Source organism: Phoca vitulina, unplaced genomic scaffold (genome assembly GCF_004348235.1).
Source record: "Phoca vitulina isolate PV1807 unplaced genomic scaffold, GSC_HSeal_1.0 scaffold52, whole genome shotgun sequence".
Classification (NCBI taxonomy): Eukaryota; Metazoa; Chordata; class Mammalia; order Carnivora; family Phocidae; genus Phoca; species Phoca vitulina.
The window spans coordinates 5,407,058-5,426,701 of NW_022589755.1; the positions used below are offsets into that span (position 1 = coordinate 5,407,058).

Sequence of the window (19,644 nt, forward strand, 5' to 3'; positions counted from 1 at the left end):
CAAGGAGAGAGTCCTCTGCTGACACGTTGATCTCAGACTTCCAGCCTCCAGAACTATGAGAAAAGCAGTTCCTCACTTGTGTGTCTTGATCTCTGAGTACTCCGTGTTGATGCTTTCCCGTTCCTGAGGCTTCAGCTTGGGAAATCTGAGGAGAGCATAGTGGAGTTCCTGCTCCTCTCTTGAAATGGGGCTAGCCTCAGCAGGAGCTGGGTGGTCTGCAGGGCTGTCCATCCAGGACTGGTGCTGATGTGCCTGAGTGGAAGGAAGAGGATGGACTCAGAGCTGGTCAATAGGGTCTGGGGGGGCGGGGCGGAGGGGGGAACAGCCAAGGACCACAAGGGGATTGGCCCTGATGGAACTTTTATCACTTACCCATTAATTTATTATTAAAAGTTTAATAATTAAGATTGACAAGCCCTTAGTATTTATATTAATTGCATTACATTCTTTAAAAAATGAAAGCTGGGAGAGGATATTATTATCATACTCATCACACAAATAATAAAACTAAGGCTAAGAGAGATGATATACATTGCCCTAAAGACACACGTCTATATAGGGGTGCTTGGATGGCTCAGTCGGTTAAGCATCTAACTGTTGATATCAGCTCAGGTCTTGATCTCAGGGTGGTGAGTTCAAGCCCCGGGTTGGGCTCCACACTAGGTGTGGAACCTATTTAAAAAAAAAAAAAAAAAAAGACACACATCTATATAAATGTATAAATGCACCATTGAGCCAAGACTCAAAACCAATTCTTTCTAACTATAGGACCATCCTTTGTCTGGACAGAGTACAAGGTGCTGTGTGGAGTGACGAACACAGCAAGTACATTTCCTGAGACCAGGCAGCTTGTGGTTTTCTAGGAGAGGTAGTTACTAAACAAATAGAAAACAAATACAGAGTACTACATTTGTGATATGAGATATTTTGAAATCTAAAGCAAGGCAGGGGTGGCATATCCAGTTTCTGGGCAGCGGCTAGAAGACCGAGCAGTCAAGATGTCAGCCCACATCCGCTCCGTGCCCACAACACCCTCAGGCTATAGAAACAGGATGCCCTCACACAGCCTCTCAGAGAGGCAAAGAGAAACAGTTCTCAGATTAAGAAGAAACAGGTATTTCTCTGGGCTCTGGGGATACAACAGGGAATAAAACAAGAGCAACAACAACAAACTGCCCTTGGGACTCACCTGCTAGGGGAGGGAATGATTCTGATTGTAGTAATGAGTACTGTGCTTAGTCCCTGTCAGCTACTGTGTTAGACACTTGTCATAACTACTCTATGATACTCTATGTACTCGTAATATTCCCATGTCACCAAAATAAACAGAGGTCAGAGAGGGTGTGTCACTTGCCCAAGGTCACCCAGCTTGTCAGCAGGGAAAGATGGGATTTGAATGCAGGAGTCTAGCTCCAGAGTATGTGCTTTGAGCCACTATACTGTATGGACTGCAAAAGACATTCACTTAAAAGAAAAAAGTACTGAGAGGGGCGCCTGGGTGGCTCAGTTGGTTAAGCATCTGCCTTGGGCTCAGGTCATGATCCCAGGGTCCTGGGATCCAGCCCCGAATCGGGCTCCTTGCTCAGTTGGGAGCCTGCTTCTCCCTCTCCTCCCCACTTGTGCTCTCTGTCGCTATCTCTGTCTCTCTCTCCCAAATAAATAAATAAAATCTTAAAAAAAAATACTGAGAATTTGAAGGTAAAGAAATGGAAGATATATCTCCTGATTCCCGACAAGATGGGGATTTAGCCCACGCTAAGGGTTCCATTCCCCAAGGTTGACCAAGGAGACAAAAGACAGGCAATTACGTAAATTAAACTTTAAAAATGATTTTGCATGTACTTGTTCTGCCAGGTTACTGAGAGAAGAGTTTTGAAATCATCAACTGTAATTGCCAATCTGTTCTCCTTGCTGTTCTGTCAGTTTTCATCCATTTGTTTTGATGAATGATGCTCTGTTATTGGAGGTATACATGTTTAGGATTTTTACATCTTTTAATGAAGTGATAGAAGCCAGATAAAGACAGTAAATATTGCATGATTCCATCTATATGAAGTTCCAGAAGGGACAAAAGAAATCCATAGTGATAGAAATCAGTGATTGCTGGAAATGTCAAGCTGACTGAGCAGGGGAACAAAGGAATTTGGCGACCTGATGGAAATGTTCCACATCTTGACTGGGGACATGGGCACAGGGTGAACACATTTGTTAAAATTCATTTCACTGCATACTTAAAATGGGTGCATTATTATGCGTAAAGTGTACCTCAATGAAGTTGATGTTAAATAAACACAGTGGTAGATTTGAAAAATGCAAAGTGGGAGTGATGAGTTGTGAGTTTGGGGTTCCCCAGTCTCTCTACCCTAGGGCTCCAGCCTACCACTTCCCTTGCACCCAGTGGGTCTGACACAGACTAAGTTTGGGCCATTGTACTTGCGGGTAATCAACGCCACAAGAAAAGGCTAATAGTCCAAGGGAATGTGATACTCTGACGTAGGAGGCAGAAACACCCCCAACAAGCAAGTGGGCTATACACATATTCCATCAGAAACAGAAGTATTAGAGCAGCTGAATCAGTAATTTAAAGTGGAACTCAGGGAGTATTGGATGTTAATAGGGAAATGCTCAGGTGCCCATACTGAGGGCGACTTCCAAAAGCTATTTGCTGGATAGGAGCTCACAGCCTGTCACTCACCCCAGAGCCTGAGCGGCTGGCTGGGTTCATGTCCATGCTTTGCATTGGCTGGGCTTCTTTCTTCTTGCAGGTCTTCACTCTAAGGGAAAAGCCCCAGGCCTTTCAGCTTGGTTATTTGGGGCATGCAGTAAGCAGACCATCCCCTGCAACCCATGAAGAGCATAGAATAAGGTAGGTGGAGGTGGGTCCAGTCTCCAGGTCCTCCCCCTAATCCAAGAGCTGGACCAGGAGCTGGAAGAGACCCCAGGCTTGGCCCAGTTGGGTATGGGCTGATCCACACCACCACTCAGCCTCCTTCCCTGGCTCCTGGATTTCCAGGCAGCCCAGGTTCCTCTAGCTCAAGCTCTCTGAGATTCCACGACCTCATCCTCTTCCCACTCCAGGCCTCTCCCTCCATCCCTGGACCCACTCTCACCTGAAGATAAGGCAAAGGCAGAGGGAAAGCAGGGCTATGGAGCCAGCTCCCCCAACTGCTCCCAGGACCCCAACGGCCCTGGCTCCTGGTGTACCTGCAGAAAATGTGCGTTGTGTGTAAGCCTCAGCTCCAACACATGGCATGTTCCGACCGGCCACTTCCCTCTCTCTCTCTCTGTCCCACTAGTATACCCACCCACTCCCCATCCAGGACTCAGTCATGTGGCATTCCGCTGCCCTGTGGACCCTGGACCAGCCCCTTCCCCTGGCCTCAGGACCAAGGATCTTAAGCCTCCACCTCCTCCATTTGGGGTCTTGGTGGCTCTCCCCCACCAGCCCCATCTCTCCGGGGCTGTTATGGGTTGAATTATGCCCCCCCACCAAATTCATATGCTGAAGTCCTAGCCCTTTGGCACACCCTTCCACCCCCAGCATCTCAGCATGTGACCTTATTTGGAAATAGAGCCTTTACAAAGGTAATCAAGTTAAGATGGGATCCCTAGGGTGGGCCATAACCCAATATGACTGGTGTCCTCATAAGATGGGGACGTGTGGACACACACACACAGGAGGATGCCATGTAAGCATGAAGGCAGAGATTGGGGTGATGCTTCCACAAGCCAAGGAACACCAGAGATTGCCAGCAAACCCCAGAAGCTAGGGAAGAGGCCAGAAAAGTTTCTCAAAGCCTCAGAAGGAATTGATCTGCAGGCACCTTGATCCTAGGCTTCCAGCCTCCCAAACTGGAAGACAGTAAATCTCCATTGTTTAAGCTGCCCAGTTTAAGGTACTTTGTTACATCATCCCTAGAAAATTAATACAAGGGCCAAGTTCTCCTTCCTCCAGGCATCACCCCCCGAGAGCCCCCGGACCTGGCAGCAGCAGGAAGGCGGCGCTCCGGGACCCGTGGGCATTCCGGGCCTCGCAGCTGAGTCTGAGGCCGGAGCCCAGCGGCCCGCTGAGGCTCAGGGAGCTGTTGGCCCAGGGCCCTGCAGAGCTGGACGTCATGGTCCAGGAGGCGTTGCTGTGGTTCCCTTCCAGCAGCCCCTCCCCCAGCCGCCAGCGCAGGGTGGGGGCCGGCTGGGCTCGGGAGGAACAGCTGCAGTGCAGCCCCTCGCCCTCCCAGGAGCAGGAGGGGCTGAGCAGCCATGGGGGGTCTGCGGGAGGGAGGAGAAGGGTCAGCGGTGTCTCTCCTGCCCAGGCCCCGGGCAGCCTGCCCCCAGGGGTCCCCACACTCACAGACCACAGAGAGATGCAGGGAGACGTGTTGGGAGCCCAGCGGGTTCTGAGCTTGGCAGGTGAGGTCTCCTTCCTCTGCAGCCCCTACTTGAGGCAGGTCCAGGTTTGCACTCCCGTAGATGGGGGTGGCATTCCAGGGGGTGGACCCCCGGAACCAGCTCAGCTCGGCAGGGGGGCTGCTGTCAGCAGCACAGAGCAGACGCAGAGCCTGGCCCTCCAGGATGAGAACCGATGACATGTTTTGCAGAATCTTCGGGACTTTGGGAGAGAGATGCAGAGAGAGGGAGAGACATGAGCTGGGTGAAGCTGGTGTTTCCTCTGGCAGTGTCCACACTTGCTCCGAGGAGGGAACTGGCAGAGTCCAGTCTGAAGGCCTGCAACGGAGGCTCGGACGGTTTCCCTGGAGCTGCTCCAACTGTCCAGCAGATGGAAAACCGAGGGCTCGGGACAGGGATATGGTGAACAAAGGCAGTGAAAGGGCCAAAGCGGAGCCCAAAAGCAGGAGGATTTGACCAAAGAAAGTTGTGGGTGAGCGAACATTAACTTCAAGGAGTCAAGGTTTGTGGGGGCTTCTTCCCACAGCTCTCCCCGTGCCTGACTCAGTGGCTGGCTTCTTGTATGTGTCTCATGCAGTTCCTAGCCAGCAGGGGCTCTGAGACCCAGCTAGGGCTGTCCTGGTGGAGACCCAGGTTCCACCCCAGTCCTGGAGAAAAGAGGTTCTTTCCTACCTGTTCTGTTTCCTTGGAAGATCCTGATAGCTGTGTTCTGTGGAGCATCTGGACAGAAGGATGAGGCAACCTCAGCATTCGTGCAAGGGAAGAGTGGGTGCTGGGCCTTCCCCCAGGAGCCATGGAAGCAGGTAAGGGGGTTCCCTTCCTCCTTAGCTACCAAGACCCCATTGTCAAGCCCTAGCCCAGCTCTGCCCTGGTCTCACGCCCTCAGGGATGTGGGCATCCTGGCCCTGTACTCACGGGTGACATTGAGTTGGATGGTCCTTTCCACCATCACACCAGCTGCAGGGAAGTACACCTGACAGGTGAGGTTGGTGCCATGGTCCTGGGGCTGTGGGGTGAGGGTGAGCACCGAGGAGAGGTGGGTCCTGGGGCCCAGGGAGGTGAGAGCAGCCGATGTCCAGGAGAAGATGGGGGGCGTGCCCTGCTCACAGGCCCAGGGCACAGAGCAGGTCAGGTTCCCAGGGCGGCCAGACTCCAGGGTCCCCGGGATGAGGATGTCAGGTGTGTGAGTCAGGGCTGGTGAGGATAGAGAGGATGTTGTGGCCCCTCAGTGTTTTGTCATCCTGCCCCAGTGCCTGGCCATGGCTATCTCTACCCCTCATCATCCCCAAGAGGAACAGAATGTTCATTTTTCTATCTCTGGGGCCTTTCCCTGGGCCCCTACCATACCTGTCACATTCAGAGAAAGCATATTATCTAGATATGAATGTGTGAATATTCGAAAGAAGTAAGTCCCACTGTCTCCCATGTTGACTCCCGTGATGTCCAGGGAGCAGTCCTGGGTCTGGGGGTCCCCATGGAGGAAGAACCGGCCCTGGGTCCTCTCATGCAGCTTCTGGTTCGGTTTGTTTGTGGCCACTGGAGGATCACGGTTTACATCTGCCCCTTTCTGGAACCAAGACATTTGGGGGATTGCAAAGGTAAGCCAGGGGTAGGAAAACATGCACGGCACGTGGACACACAGGCCCTCCTGCACCGTCACGGACTCCTGTAGTTCCAGCTGGTAGCTCAGAGCTGCATCCAGGGGCCCTGGAGAGAGAGGGAAACACTCATCCCAGAGCTCTGGTGCCTCCCCCAAGTGGGGTTCCCTCTCCCCTCAACCCACTCACCTCCCCACAGCATAAGCAGCCACAGCAGCATCCCTCCGTGGTGCCTGGGACAGCCTGCCTTCTGCGGTCCCTCTGACAGAGAAAAGAAGCCGCAGGATATGCGAGGGCAGAGGAAGCTTCGACCGGAAGCCTGTGGTAGAAACAAAAGACCACAAACCTATCATAGAGAACTTCAGACCCGCAGTCAACTGTGATTAACTGGTTCCCTTTCTGCGTGTGGCAGGTGGGTCCCGAGGCTCAGAGGCAGCAAAGGTCTTGCTCAAGGAGGGACGAGAGCCTCCAAGTCCTGCCTCTTGGGCTCCTGCACAGTTGTCCGAACTGGACACCTGTTACTGGACAGAGAAGCGGTTCTGAACTCAGGTTCGGCTGCTCGCCGCTTGACAATAATACTCGCATACACCTAAAACTAATATATTACTGTATGATTACTATACTGGAATTAAAGGAAAAGGAAAAAAAAAATCAATACTTGAGAAACAAGTGATGGTGCTTTATTCAGGAAGCTGGCAATCTGGGAAGATGGCAGACTAATGACTCAAAGAAGGCCCAGGAAAAGGGAAGGGAGCCACATGCAGGAGAAGCACGTGCCAGACAGTTAGTCATATGTGGACATGACCCTGAACAGAGTGGCTGGCATCCACAGCAGCTGTGTTCCAATGTGGTCAGGCCTTCTCTTCTGGGAAAGTCTGGTCCTTCACTCCTCAAGGCTAGTGGTCTGCCAATCTCAAAGAAAGACAGGTCTGCTACAGATCAAGGGACTTAAGTCAGCAAGCAAGGGGTGCATAAGCATGAAGCAAATTAACCCTTCAGACCTGCTGCAATGCTGTTATAGTCCCACCTGGCCAGCCCCCCAGAGAGTCACAGTCTCGGGACCCTCATTCAGGTGGCCTGCTAGGGATGGGTCTCAGGACAGCCTACATAGCTTCAGAGGCATAAAAGAGTCCAGATGAGGCAAGAGAAACAACATACACCTTCACTTCCTTCCTTCCTTCCTTCACAAACTAACAACAACAAAAAAAAAGACAGGTTTGAATCAGTCCTGACCCTCAACTAGCTCAAGCAGTGGGGGAAGACAGACAAGCTTGAGCTTTATCTGAAGGCAATGGGGGAGCCATGGAAGGTTCTTGAGCAGGAAAGGGGCAGGGTCACATAGTTATCAACATGATCCCTCTAAGGCCAGTGTAGGGAAGAGCTGGAAAGGAGAGGCTGGAGGCCAAAAGGCCAGAGAAGAAACTGTTGTGACTTTGGGGAAGGGGAGAACCAAGCCCACGTGGAGACATTGCCTTGGGGATGGAAAAAAGAATTATTTAAGACACTTTTAGGAAGTGAAACTGAAAGAGAGGTGCAGTGGGTGGGGGAAGGGACTATTAGAGTGACTCCCAGAGCCCTGACTCTAGTAATGGGGGCGGGAGGTGCCATGGCCAAGAGCAGTGTGAATGTGCAGGGCTAGGCTGGGAAGAAGGTGGTGGGAAAGGTAGCTGAGTTGGCCCCAGGGGCAGGTATATTCACTGGGGGGAGCAGAGGGCCCTGGGTGGAGCTGTGGGAACACACACACACACACACACTCAAGCTTAACTGTGGGAATGGGGGTGAGAGACTGAGATGGCCTGGCCAGGAAAGTAGCAGCAGAAGAACATGGTCCTTGGTGACCCTGGTGGGAGTTTTTCCAGGAAGAAGCTGGAGGGGGCAGCAGCCAGCCAGCCAAGGGGGCATTCAAAAGAGCAGCATCAGCCTTCTCCCATTTGAGCTCTGACACCCCACTTCTGCCCTGAACAGCAGACACCCCACCTCCATCACTGCCCCAGAGCAGAGTGTTGGTACAGGGCCCAATACCAAGATTCCTAGAATATTTGGACCAGAGTGTGACAGTATTTTCTATTTCAATTTTGGGGGGTGGGGGAGGCTAACCCTTTGGATCCACAGAAGGGTGGTGAAGTGAGACTGTCGTGCTTTCTTCTTCTTCCTCACACCAGGCTTCTGGCCAGTCCTCAAGTCACATAGGCCCTCAGGGATGCAGGTGTCCTGACCAACAACCGTAGGAGACGTTGAGCCAGGTGGTGTCAGGAGTTTAGCTGAATGAGTGGTCTAAGCAGGCAACTGAAACAACCATGAGTCAAAATGAAAGTAACAATGAAGGCTTTAATCACATACTATGGTGATACATTGTACAAGAGTCTAAATGGGAGAAAACACCAACTCCCCCATTTGACTTTCCCCCACAGAAAGGCAGTTGGGTTCTAAAGAAAAAAATAATTCTAGGGGTGCCCGGGTGGCTCAGTTGGTTAAACGTCTGCCTTCAGCTCAGGTCATGATACCAGGGTCCTGGGATCGAGCCCCGCATCGGGCTCCCTGCTCCACGGGGAGCTACTTTTCCCTCTCCCTCTGCCTGTCGCTCCCCCTCCTTGTGCTCTCTCTCTCTGTCAAATAAATAAATAAATAAATCTTAAAAAAACGACAACAACAAAAAAGATATGATTCTAAATGTCAAGGGAAAAATCATTCACGACACTTGTTAAGGAATGGTTAAGACTGTATTCAGGGCCATTGCAATAGGTACAGGAACCACCACAATGGGGTTTGGCAGCAGGATAGAGAGATTGGGCTCAACTCTGAATACAATAAGGGAAAGTGGGAATTTATAGCCACGGAGCAGGGTGAGGGTCAGTGGAGGGAAAATCGCTGTGAGGGGTGGGGATGCGGAGGTAGGAGTAGAAAATACTGAGTTCTGAGTCAGAGTGGGGAAAGTGTCTTCATGTTTTTCTCCTCCTTCCCCCATAAGGAGGCCTCAGTTGAGGAGCCTGAAGACCTCTGCCTAAGACCTCAGATAAAGAGAGGGAGGAATGAAGGCCCCTGGCCTGTGGATGCAGGTATTCGAGGAGCATGACCAGCCAGAGAGGTCTGAGTCCTTGATGGGAGCAAGTCCCTTCAGAACCTTTGATGCACTGGCCGTCACCAAGTCTGGAGCAGGGAGGGCAGGTTTCCCCCTTGAGGCCTGCCCTCCAAGGAAGGCCTTCATCTTTGCCTGTGATCGGGCCTAGAAAATCACATACAGGTTTTAGCCAAGGGCCAAACTTCTCAGATGGTTCTGTCCACAGAACTACGACCTCCCAGAAAGGTCACCTGATATGTAGTGCTGGTGTAATGATCTTGGGATCCTAAGATATGGATGAATACTAAAAGATGGGGGGCCTTGGGGCCCAGGGAGGAGAGAAGCATCTTCTTACACAAGCTCCTGGTAAAGTGCTCTTTAGATTCTGAAAAGACTCTGTACTACAGGTTATAAGGGTATAGATTTGGGGTATCTGGTGCAAACTGGAGAAGTCAGCTTTTCCCCTGGAGGAAAAGACTCAGACCCTGGAGTATGATCCTGGGCACAACCTCTACAATGGCCTCTCCTTCTATTAGCCTCAGGACTCTGTGCATCTCCCCCACCCTCCAGATAAGGAGATGTGTTTCCATCTCTAGGGTCCTTTCCTGGGGACCCTTGGCTCTTATTTGTCACATTCAGAGAGTGTCATATATTAGGAGCCATATTTCTTTATCTTTTTTTTTTTTTAAGTTTTTGTTTTTAAATAATCTCTACACCCAGTGTGGGGCTTGAGCCCACAACCCCGAGATCAAGAGCTGCATGCTCCACTGTCTGGGCCAGCCAGGTGTCCTTATATTTCTCTATCCTAAAGTATTTCCACTTTTCTGAATTTTGGAAATTCTGATGCTCAGAGAGCAACTGGGGGCCCTTGGGTCCCAGAGGATGTTCTCTCTTTTTGGTTTTTGATAGGGTTTGTGGCCAGAGAAGGATTGTGATGTCTCTCGGCCATCTCCAAGATCTAAAAGTGGGTGTTGATAGGTCAAAGTCAGTCCAGAATGGGATTAGATGCACAGACCCTCCTTCACTGACATTGACTGTAGGATACAGATCATACCTGCACCCTCCTCCAGGGACCACGGTAGCAAACAGAGTGTCTGACCACAGCCCCACCCAGACCTCTTCCTCAGACCTCTGTTGCCCTCACAGTTGCAGCCACCAAAGCCCCAGCAGCATCTCTGGGCTGCAGAGAATAGTCTCAATTCCCTTAACACTGTCTGGTTAGCCTCTCCCAGCTTGGAGATGGGGGCATCTGAGGGATGGTAAGACAACTGGGGATGCTTTCTGGATAAAATGTATGGTTTCTGCCCCCAACTTTTCCCTTCAACAGGAAGACCCCTTTCTCCTTCAGGCCACTGCTGGGGAAGTGAAAGCTGAGCCCTTATCTCCCTGGACCATGGCTGGGTGGGCCTTCTTTCTTCCCACACCCCAGAACCCTACCTCTTAACTTCTGAAGACCAATCCACTTCCCTCAAGAGAGATGTGGAGTTTAAGGGTCTATTTTCCCCAGATAGCTTTCTTAGAGACTTTCTCATGAGGATGGAGGAATGGAAGACCAAGACCCTCCTCGGAACAAATCCTCTCCATGTTTTGGACCCACCCTGGAGAACTCAGGAAGCCCTGGGTGAACTCTTGAATTCTTCTGCAGGGAAAGACTCTAAGGACAGAGGCTGGGACTGAGCCTGGAGCTCTGACCCAGCCCCACACTTGGGTATGGGCAGCTTGGGTGAGCTAGAACTTGTGACTAGGTCTTTACCCCTCCTCACATTTCCCATGAGCCCTGCACATACAGAACATCTCTCCCCTTCTTTTCCACAGTCTTCCAGGTGCCACAATTCCTCTCCTCCATGGAGTGATGACCTAATTTCTCTCTCCTCACTTAGCCTCTAGTTCTCCCATGGACAGTGCTCCATCTCTGAGGTCACAGAACTCTTCCCAATCTAAGCAAGGTCCCTCATGTGCCTAAACACTTGGAATGTCTTCCTTCACTTCCAAAGACAATGCCTCCGTTAGCCTCCTGATATTCCAGTCCTTCGTTTATCTGACAGACACTGAAGCATATTTTTTAAAAAATCTTTCAGGGGCGCCTGGGTGGCTCAGTCGTTAAGCGTCTGCCTTCGGCTCAGGTCATGATCCCAGGGTCCTGGGATCGAGCCCCACTTCGGGCTCCCTGCTCGGCGGGAAGCCTGCTTCTCCCTCTCCCACTCCCCCGCTTGTGTTCCCTCTCTGGCTGTGTCTCTCTCTGTCAAATAAATAAATAAATAAATTTAAAAAAAAAAATTTCAGGATTTGGCACATAGCTAGAGTCAGTAAAGGATCATGAGTCTTGTTCTCTGTCCTCCAAAGTTCCATTTGGGTATCAGCCAGAGACTGAGCAAGAGAAAGAGAGAGAGAGAAGGTGGAGGAGAGGGACAGATGAAGAGGAAGAGGGAGAGGGAGACAGGAGGGAGAGGGGAAGAAGGAGGAGGGGAAGTGGGGAGGAAGAAATCAGCTTGTTGGGGAGAGAGGCCCTTCCTGCCGGTAAGAGGTAGAGGAGAGAATAAAGGTTTATCCCAGACAGGGAAGGATCGCTGAAGAGATTGGGGGTGGAGTCAGGCCTGAGAGGCAAGAAACCAAGTGTATGTGAGCAGTCCCACACCGAGGGTATGACCGCACATTAGGCCCTAACTCCCTGGAGTTGCAAGGAGTCTGGGAAGGGCAGAGATAGACTGGGAGGCACTTATCCTGTTCATATCTGTCCCCAGGCTTTTCCGATTTTCCCACCGCGTCTGCCCACAGCGAGAGCGCTCTCTCCAGCCAAGACACCGGAAAGCAGGTGGTGGCGCTGTCCGCGGTGCTGAAGCAGGATTCGGTCTCAAGTTCAGGAATAACTGGGCTGTGAAGAAGGGTCTCAGTCCAGGAAAGCAGCTGAGTCAGGACTGGGCGCGCCTAGGAGTGAGAAAACCGGGGAGGAGCAGGCCCCTCTCCTCCTCCTTCTTTACCCCGCAGGCTAAACTGAGCTCTGCCAAGCAGCTGAATCAAAGCCCTTAGCAGCCTATCTCTAGACTTCATGTTATGTTAGAAAAATAAAGCCCTATTTATTCAGGTTCCTGAAAGTCCGCCTTCTTATAACTTAGAACAAAATGCATTTCTCATTGATACGTTATGTGGGAAGTGGAGATGATTCTTCCAATTCCATCTGAAGCCAACATGACATTTTCCAAAAGTGCCCTACTCATTTAAATATCCCAACAACACATTAAGAGTGCCTGATATGGATGAAAGACCTAAATGTGAGATAGGAATCCATCAGAATCCTTGAGGAGAACACAGGCAGCACCCTCTTCGGCCTCAGCTGCAGCAACTTCTTCCTAGACCATCGCCAAAGGCAAGTGAAGCAAGGGCAAAAATGAACTATTGGGACTTCATCAAGATAAAAAGCTTTTTGCAGGGCACGTGGGTGGCTCAGTTGTTAAGTGTCTGCCTTTGGCTCAGGTCATGATCCCAGGGTCCTGGGATCGAGCCCCGCATCGGGCTCCCTGCTCCGCAGGAAGCCTGCTTCTCCCTCTCCCACTCCTTCTGCTTGTGTTCCTTCTCTCACTGTGTCTCTCTCTGTCAAATAAATAAATAAAATCTTAAAAAAAAAAAAAAGCTTTTTGCACAGCAAAGGAAACAGTCGAATAAACCAAAAGACAACCAAGAGAATGGGAGAAGATATTTGCAAATAACATATCAGATAAAGGGCTAGTATCCAAAATCTATAAAGAACTTAATTAAACTCAACACCCAAAGAACAAAGAATCCAATCAAGAAATGGGCAGAAGACATGAATAGCCATTTCTGCAAAGAAGATAATCCAAATGGCCAACAGACACATGAAAAAGTGCTCAACATCACTCAGTATCAGGGAAATACAAATCAAAACCACAATGAGTTACCACTTCACACCAGTCAGGATGGCTACAATTAACCACTCAGGAAGCAACAGATGTTGGCGAGGATGCAGAGAAAGGGGAACCCTCCTACACAGTTGGTGGGAATGCAAGCTGGTGCAGCCACTCTGGAAAACAGTATGGAGGCTCCTCAAGAAGTTGAAAATAGAGCTACCCTATGACCCAGCAATTGCACTACTGGGTATTTACCCCAAAGATACAAACGTAGTGATCTGAAGGGGTACGTGCACCCCAATGTTTATAGCAGCAATATCCACAATAGCTAAACTATGGAAAGAGCCCAAATGTCCATCAACAGATGAATGGATAAAGAAGATGTGGGGATATATATATATAATGGAATATTATGCAGCCATCAAACCCCCGCCCCCCAAAATCTTGCCATTTGCAACGACGTGGATGGAACTAGAGGGTATTATGCTAAGCGAAATAAGTCAATCAGAGAAAGACAAGTATCATATGATCTCACTGATATGAGGAATTCTTAATCTCAGGAAACAAACTGAGGGCTGCTGGAGTGGTGGGGGGGTGGGAGGGATGGAGCGGCTGGGTGATAGACATTGGGGAGGGTATGTGCTATGGTGAGTGCTGTGAAATGTGTAAGACTGATGAATCACAGACCTGTACCTCTGAAACAAATAATACATCATATGTTAAAAAAAACAACAACAACAAGATAGTAGGAGGGGAAAAATAAAGGGGGGGGAATTAGAGGGGGAGATGAACTATGAGAGACTATGGACTCTGAGAAACAAACTGAGGGTTTTTGAGGGGAGAGGGGTGGGGGGATGGGTTAGCCCAGTGATGGGTATTAAGGAGGGCACGTATTGAATGGAGCACTGGGTGTTATACGCAAAAAATGAATCATGGAACACTACATCAAAAACTAATGATGTAATGTATGGTGACTAATATAACATAATAAAATAAAAATTTTTTTAAATGAAAAAAAAAAAAAGATACAAATGTAGTAATCCGAACAGGCACCTGCAACCCAATATTTATAGCAGCAATGTCCACAATAACCAAACTACGGAAAGAGCCCAGATGTCACTGACAGATGAATGGGTAAAGAAGATGTGATATATATATATAATGGAATATTATGCAGCCATCAAAAATCGAAATCTTGCCATTTGCAACGCTGTGGATGGAAAAATAGACTTTTTTCCCCAAAGATTTATTTACTTATTTGAGAGAGAGAGGGAGGGCAGGGGAAGGACTTCGTGGGGCTCAGTCTCACGACGCTGAGATCATGACCAGAGCCAAAATCAAAAGTCCGACTCTTAACCGACTGAGCCCACCCAGGCAACCCATAAGACTCTCCTTTTAAAATATTCATCCTAACTCTGAATAAAAGGGACCTATTCACCCCTGCTGGGGAATCACAGCTTTGGAAGTTATGCCCTGTGATCTCTTTATTTGCTGCGAAGAAAGTTTCTTTGTGTGACAACTCCACGTGGTGTAGTTTCTGACGTGGAGAACAAAGGCAAAAGGAAATGTAGATACAATTAAATTCCTTATAACTTGCAGCCCATTGACAAATACTTGAGGTAGGCAGAATACGACCTCCCTCCAGGAACTCCCAACTGTCTTAATGTTAATGCCTTGCTAGAGGGAAAAAAACAACCTTAGCTTGACAATAGTCAGGCCTCCAGGATCCTGTCTTCTTTAGCATGCATATGAAAATCCTTTTGGAAACTTCCTTTGTCTTTACCTCCCCCAACTCCAAAGGATATAATCAATTGCTCCTTAACAATCCCAGTGCAGCTCTTTCTGCCCTTGGGTCCTGTCCCCATGCTTTAGTAAAACCACCCTTTTTTTTTTTTTTTTTTTTCACCGAAAACCTCTCAAGAATTCCTTCTTGACGTTCCGCTCTTGAACCCCACTTCAGATCACATCAGTTTCTGTGACTCATCAAGGACGGAACTCACATTAGTTCAGTTACAAAATGACCTTAAACAATTTTTCTTGGGCATACCATAGGAACCTAATATTTGTTGAATGAATGAAATAGAATATTTTTCTCATGTAACAGCTCATTATGTAACAGCACTGTTTTAAATATTTTGCCTATGATAATTTAATTATTTAATCCTCACAACTTCATGAAACAGGAAATTGAAGTACGGAGAGGTTAACTAACTTGCCCAAACTTGAACATCTGGCTTTAAACCCAGGCAGTCCAGCTCCAGAATCTGTGCTTAACCATTATATCTGCTGTAGTAAAGACGTTAGGGTTTGCAGCCAACAGCCAAGAAAGAATTCTTGAAAAGTCTTTGGTGCAAAAAGGTGGGTTTATTTTATTAAAGCACAGGGACAGGACCCGTGGGCAGAAAGAGGTGCCCTGGGGTCATGAAGAGTGGTCCACAATATACTTTCAAGTTGGGAGGGGGTTAGGGATAGCGTAAGGCTCCCAAGTATTTTGGAAGCAAGGTTTCCAGGACCTTGAGGGGGCTAGCTATTGTTGGGAAAAGGTCATTTATTACGTCTAATAGAACTTTAGTCCTGAGACCCTTCAGATGTATATCAGTGGGCCATATGCTTAGGGGATGATTGCCAACACGTATCTTGGGGGGTTTAGAGATAAAGGAAATTTCTAAAGGAATTTTTGTATGTTAAAGTAGACTTACAAAATTCTGGGGGTCGGGCTGAGGTTGCCTTTTGCCCTTAGCAAAGTATTAACATCCAGGCAGTTGAGTCCCTAGAGGAATGTCACTCTGCCTGTTTCAAGGACTTGGTGGGCTGTAGGTAGTAAGGGAATTTAATAATTTTTCTTCTGCCTTTGTTCCCCACATCACACCTACTGCAGTAAATGGCTGCAGAACTTATAAATAAACTACCTCCGAACACTGGGTCTGGCTTTGTCTCTTCTCTCACCTGCAAAGCACTGGGGAGTGGCTCCTATCAGTCCTGAAGGGCCAATCCCTGGGTTTGGTCTGCGTGATTGTCAGCAACCCCTGCCCGGCTGAGCAGGACCCTGGAGAGGCAAGCCCACAGCCTACCCAGTCGTCAGAGCCTGCGGTTGGAGCTGCTTCCGGGGGAGTCTGGTGATGGAGAGGGACTTGATTGCCAGGCTCAACACCCGCTGAGCTCCCATTAGCCTCTCCTTACAGGGTGAGTCGTGGTAGGGAAGAAGGGACAGAATACCTGGATTCGGTAAGTCGCCATGATAACTATTGGCAGAGTGTGGCGTCACAGCTTCTACTGAGCATGCGCACCGTTCACTCCCGGCGCGCTGAGAAGCCGGGTCGGGAATCTAACCCAGACCGGAAGTGGCCCAGCCCGGCCATTTCGCTTAGGTTGTTAACTACTTGAGCTCTCTATCGCCCGTGTGGGAGGCTGAGGTGTTTGGGACATTAGCAGTGGAGATCCTGTGGGGTCTGTGAGGGGAACTCGGCTTGGGGTGAGTGTGAGGGGCGCGGGGGACGAATGACGAGGGTCTGCGGAGTGAGTGACGGGGTCCTCAGTGAAGGGGTGCTGTGAGACGAGTGGCATTTTCTAGTCCGAGTCGGGTGATTGGCTCGGTCATTTTCAGGCTTTGCGTGTTTCCTGTATGTGTGTAAGTATTCTGGGGATTTAAACTCTTAAGCGTGTGTGTAAGATTCTAAAATTTATTTTATCTGAGAGAGAGAGTAGGAGCAGGGGGCAGAGGGGGAAGTAGACTCCCCGCTGAGCAGGGAGCCCATCTCGGGGTCGATCCCAGGACCCTGAGATCTTGACCCGAGTCGAAGTCAGACGCTCAACCACCTGAGCCACCCAGGCGCCCCCCAAGTGTGTTTTAGTATCAAATTTTGTATTGTTGGTCCTTGAAACTCGCTCACTTGAGGACAGCGAACGTGCTTCTGGAGCGGGCCTTAGTAGATGGTCCTGGGGACGTTGGCGGAGTGACTGGCGGCCGTGATTGGGAGCGGGAGCTTCAGGGGTCGGAGGACTTTGAGGGCCCCTTGTAACATCGGGAGCAGTGTTTGGGGACCTACAGAAGTCAGTGGGGTGCTAAGGGTAGCATATGGGAGCCGATGGACTGCAGGTCTGGGTGGTCAGTTATGGGGGTTTTGAGGCCCCTCCTTAGCTCCCTGTGGACATGGTCAGTACTTGGCAGTTGAACAGATGGTGATGATTTCCTGTTGGGGTGCATCGGTTGGAACCCCATGTTGGGAATTATTCGGCGTCCTGTGGAAATCACACTCCCTGGGAAACATGCTGGCAGCCAGCGTAGCCTGGGCTGTGTCAGTGACCGGGGGGCGTTTCGTGACCTTCTGGCAGTCCTGTGGTCCACTCCTGGGGGATCTCTGGAGGTCAGTGCTGTCAGGGACTGCGTTTGGGTGTGGAGTCGGGAGGCAATTCATTCTGTACGGTCAAGACGTGCTAAGTGATCCCGGGTCCTGGTGCATGTCTGCAGGTTTTCCAGGTGAAGGTGGGGGTCGAGGACAGGAAATTTAAGTTTTAGCTTTGTGATGGGGCGCCTGGCTGCTCGGTCGGTTGATGAGCGTGTGACTCGACCTGCGGGTTGTAAGTTCGAGCCCCACCTTGGGTGTAGAGATTACTTAAAAATAAAATATTTAGGCAAACAATGAGTCGTGGAACACTACATCAAAAACTAATGATGTAATGTATGGTGATTAACATAACATAATAAAATAAAATTAATTTAAAAAATGGTAAATAAAATAAAATATTTTAATAAGAAAAAAATATGAGAAAAGTCTGGGCTGTCTAGGATGGGCACTGAAATGTCCGGAAGCTTGCACGGACATACCAGCGTGACCACCTCAGAGCCTCAGCTCTCTGAAGGCAACAGGAAATGGAAATGTGTTTATGCAAGCTGACAACGGAGGGGACCACATGAGATAGAGGCAGCTGTGTGCAGTGTGCAACGAGGCAGAGGAAGGACCGATTATCTTTTCTTCCCTCTGCGGACTGACCGTAAGGCAAAGCATGTGACAGCTTCAGTTTCCTCATCCTCATGCCTCAAAATGGGCATAATCATGATCGTAATGTTTAGTGGGCAGGGTTATGTGAAAATTAAACAGCGTATTTACCACATGCCAGGCAGGTGCTGAAGGCTTAATAACATCCATGTCCCGATGCCTGCGATAAAAATGTGCATCCTCATTTTGGAAACGACAAAGTAATATCTTCATATTCTCAAGGCTAAAAGGTGGCAGAGCTACAATTAAACCTTCATGTAGTCCAAACTGTGTTTTGTTTTAAGATTTGTTTATTTTAGAGAACACGAGTGCGGGGAGGGCCAGAGGGAGAGAGAGAATCCCAAAGCGGACTCCCCACTGAATGCGGAGCCTGATGTGGGCTCGATCCCAGGACCCTGAGATCATGACCTGAGCCGAAATCAAGAGTTGGCTGCTTAACTGACTGAGCCACCCAGGCACCCCAGAACTCTTCGTCTTTTATTTTACCCTGATTAATAACTGGTTGGATTCTTCTGAACTTTTATTCCATAGTATCTAGCCCATGGCCTTCCCCTAAGGACCCTCAAAAATATTTGTGTGGAGCACATGTTAGAGGAGTGACCATGTGAGCGTTGTCTCTCCAGGACTTCCTGGTGGCTTTGCAGAGCCCATGGGTCAGACCACATCATTGAGGCTGCGGGTCTCTCTTCACAGCCTAGCCAGACGTTCCCCAGCAGCTCTGATCGAAGCCTCCAGATGCCCACCCAGCTTGGAGGTCCTGGGAAAAGTGGAGTTGTCAGCAAGAGAAACCGAGAAGTGAAGCCCAGGAGAGACATGCCTGCTGACGAGAATTTGCCCCAAATGTGCCAGGTCCTGGGTCCACAGGAGCAGGATGGACCATGTGAGGTAAGCAGGAGGAGCCCCAGGGACGGTTCTCCAGAATTTGAGGGCAGACAGGAGAAGCAGCAGATTCTGGACCCCCGTTGCTGAGACCGTGTGCATCCTCCTGCTGAGAGCGGACCACGGGGGCTGATGTCCCCTCATTCACAGGCCTTCTGTATAATAGAGGAAACTGTACAGGCTGATGGAGGAGGGTATGTTGTAGAGGGCTGGTCCTGGGGCAGAGGAAGGAGAAAAGGTAGCCCCTGATCTGGGTGGGAAGCCCCAGCCACTGGCAGGGAAATGCTAATTCCTTCCTGCTCAGCTCGGAAGATCCTTCATCCACCACTGGGTCTTTGCATATTCTCAGCTGGTCCCTATCTGACTTCTTACCTGCTTGGTGGGGGTTGGCTCGTTTCCCCTCTGTCCTCATGGTTTATAGAATCATAGGATACTAGAGCGAAAACCGTTTTAAGGACGTGTGGTTTTTCCTGTTTTAAAAGATGAATAAAAATGCCAGAGAATAGTGTTTCCAAATTGCCCACAGATACGGTATTTGATATTGGGAAAGAGAAAGGAAGATTTTTGGGTATACTCAAGATTTCCTGAAATTCCAAGTTAGTCTGTGTATTTATTTATTTATTAAAGATTTTATTTACTTATTTATTTGAGAGCGAGAGAGAGAGAGAGGAAGAGAGAGTGTGAGCACGAGCAGGGGAAGGGGCAGAGGGAGAGGGAGAAGCAGACTCTCCACTGGGGGAGGAGCCTGACTCAGGGCTCCATTCCAGGACCCCGAGATCGTGACCTGAGCTGAAGTCAGATGCTTAACCGACTGAGCCACCGAGGTGCCCCTAGTCTGTGTGTTT

The 19,644-nt window shown here is 49.5% G+C and overlaps 2 protein-coding genes across 4 annotated transcripts in view; one reads left to right on the forward strand and one right to left on the reverse strand.

The window, feature by feature from the left end:
• LOC116621941 (sialic acid-binding Ig-like lectin 5) lies at positions 1-15,955 on the reverse strand. Its single transcript, XM_032387978.1, has 11 exons — positions 15,870-15,955; positions 8,100-8,288; positions 6,192-6,321; positions 5,752-6,111; positions 5,320-5,598; positions 5,077-5,124; positions 4,349-4,606; positions 3,982-4,266; positions 3,111-3,204; positions 2,696-2,774; positions 1-252 (listed from the first exon to the last, which is right to left on the reverse strand). Exons 3-11 carry the CDS (start codon positions 6,220-6,222, stop codon positions 73-75), a joined length of 1,614 nt encoding a protein of 537 aa, XP_032243869.1. The 5' UTR covers positions 6,223-6,321; positions 8,100-8,288; positions 15,870-15,955; the 3' UTR covers positions 1-72.
• Positions 15,909-19,644, forward strand: part of ZNF175 (zinc finger protein 175) — a 15,695-nt gene continuing 11,959 nt past the window's right edge. The window contains exons 1-2 of one of the 3 annotated variants that reach the window (XM_032387963.1): positions 15,909-16,106; positions 18,614-18,805. In XM_032387963.1, the coding sequence (XP_032243854.1) occupies positions 18,656-18,805 (150 nt within the window). In that variant the 5' untranslated portion in view covers positions 15,909-16,106; positions 18,614-18,655. Of the gene's footprint in view, positions 16,107-16,274; positions 16,396-16,810; positions 17,288-18,613; positions 18,806-19,644 lie in introns of those variants that run through there. The other 2 variants (XM_032387962.1, XM_032387961.1) reach the window with 2 other exon arrangements.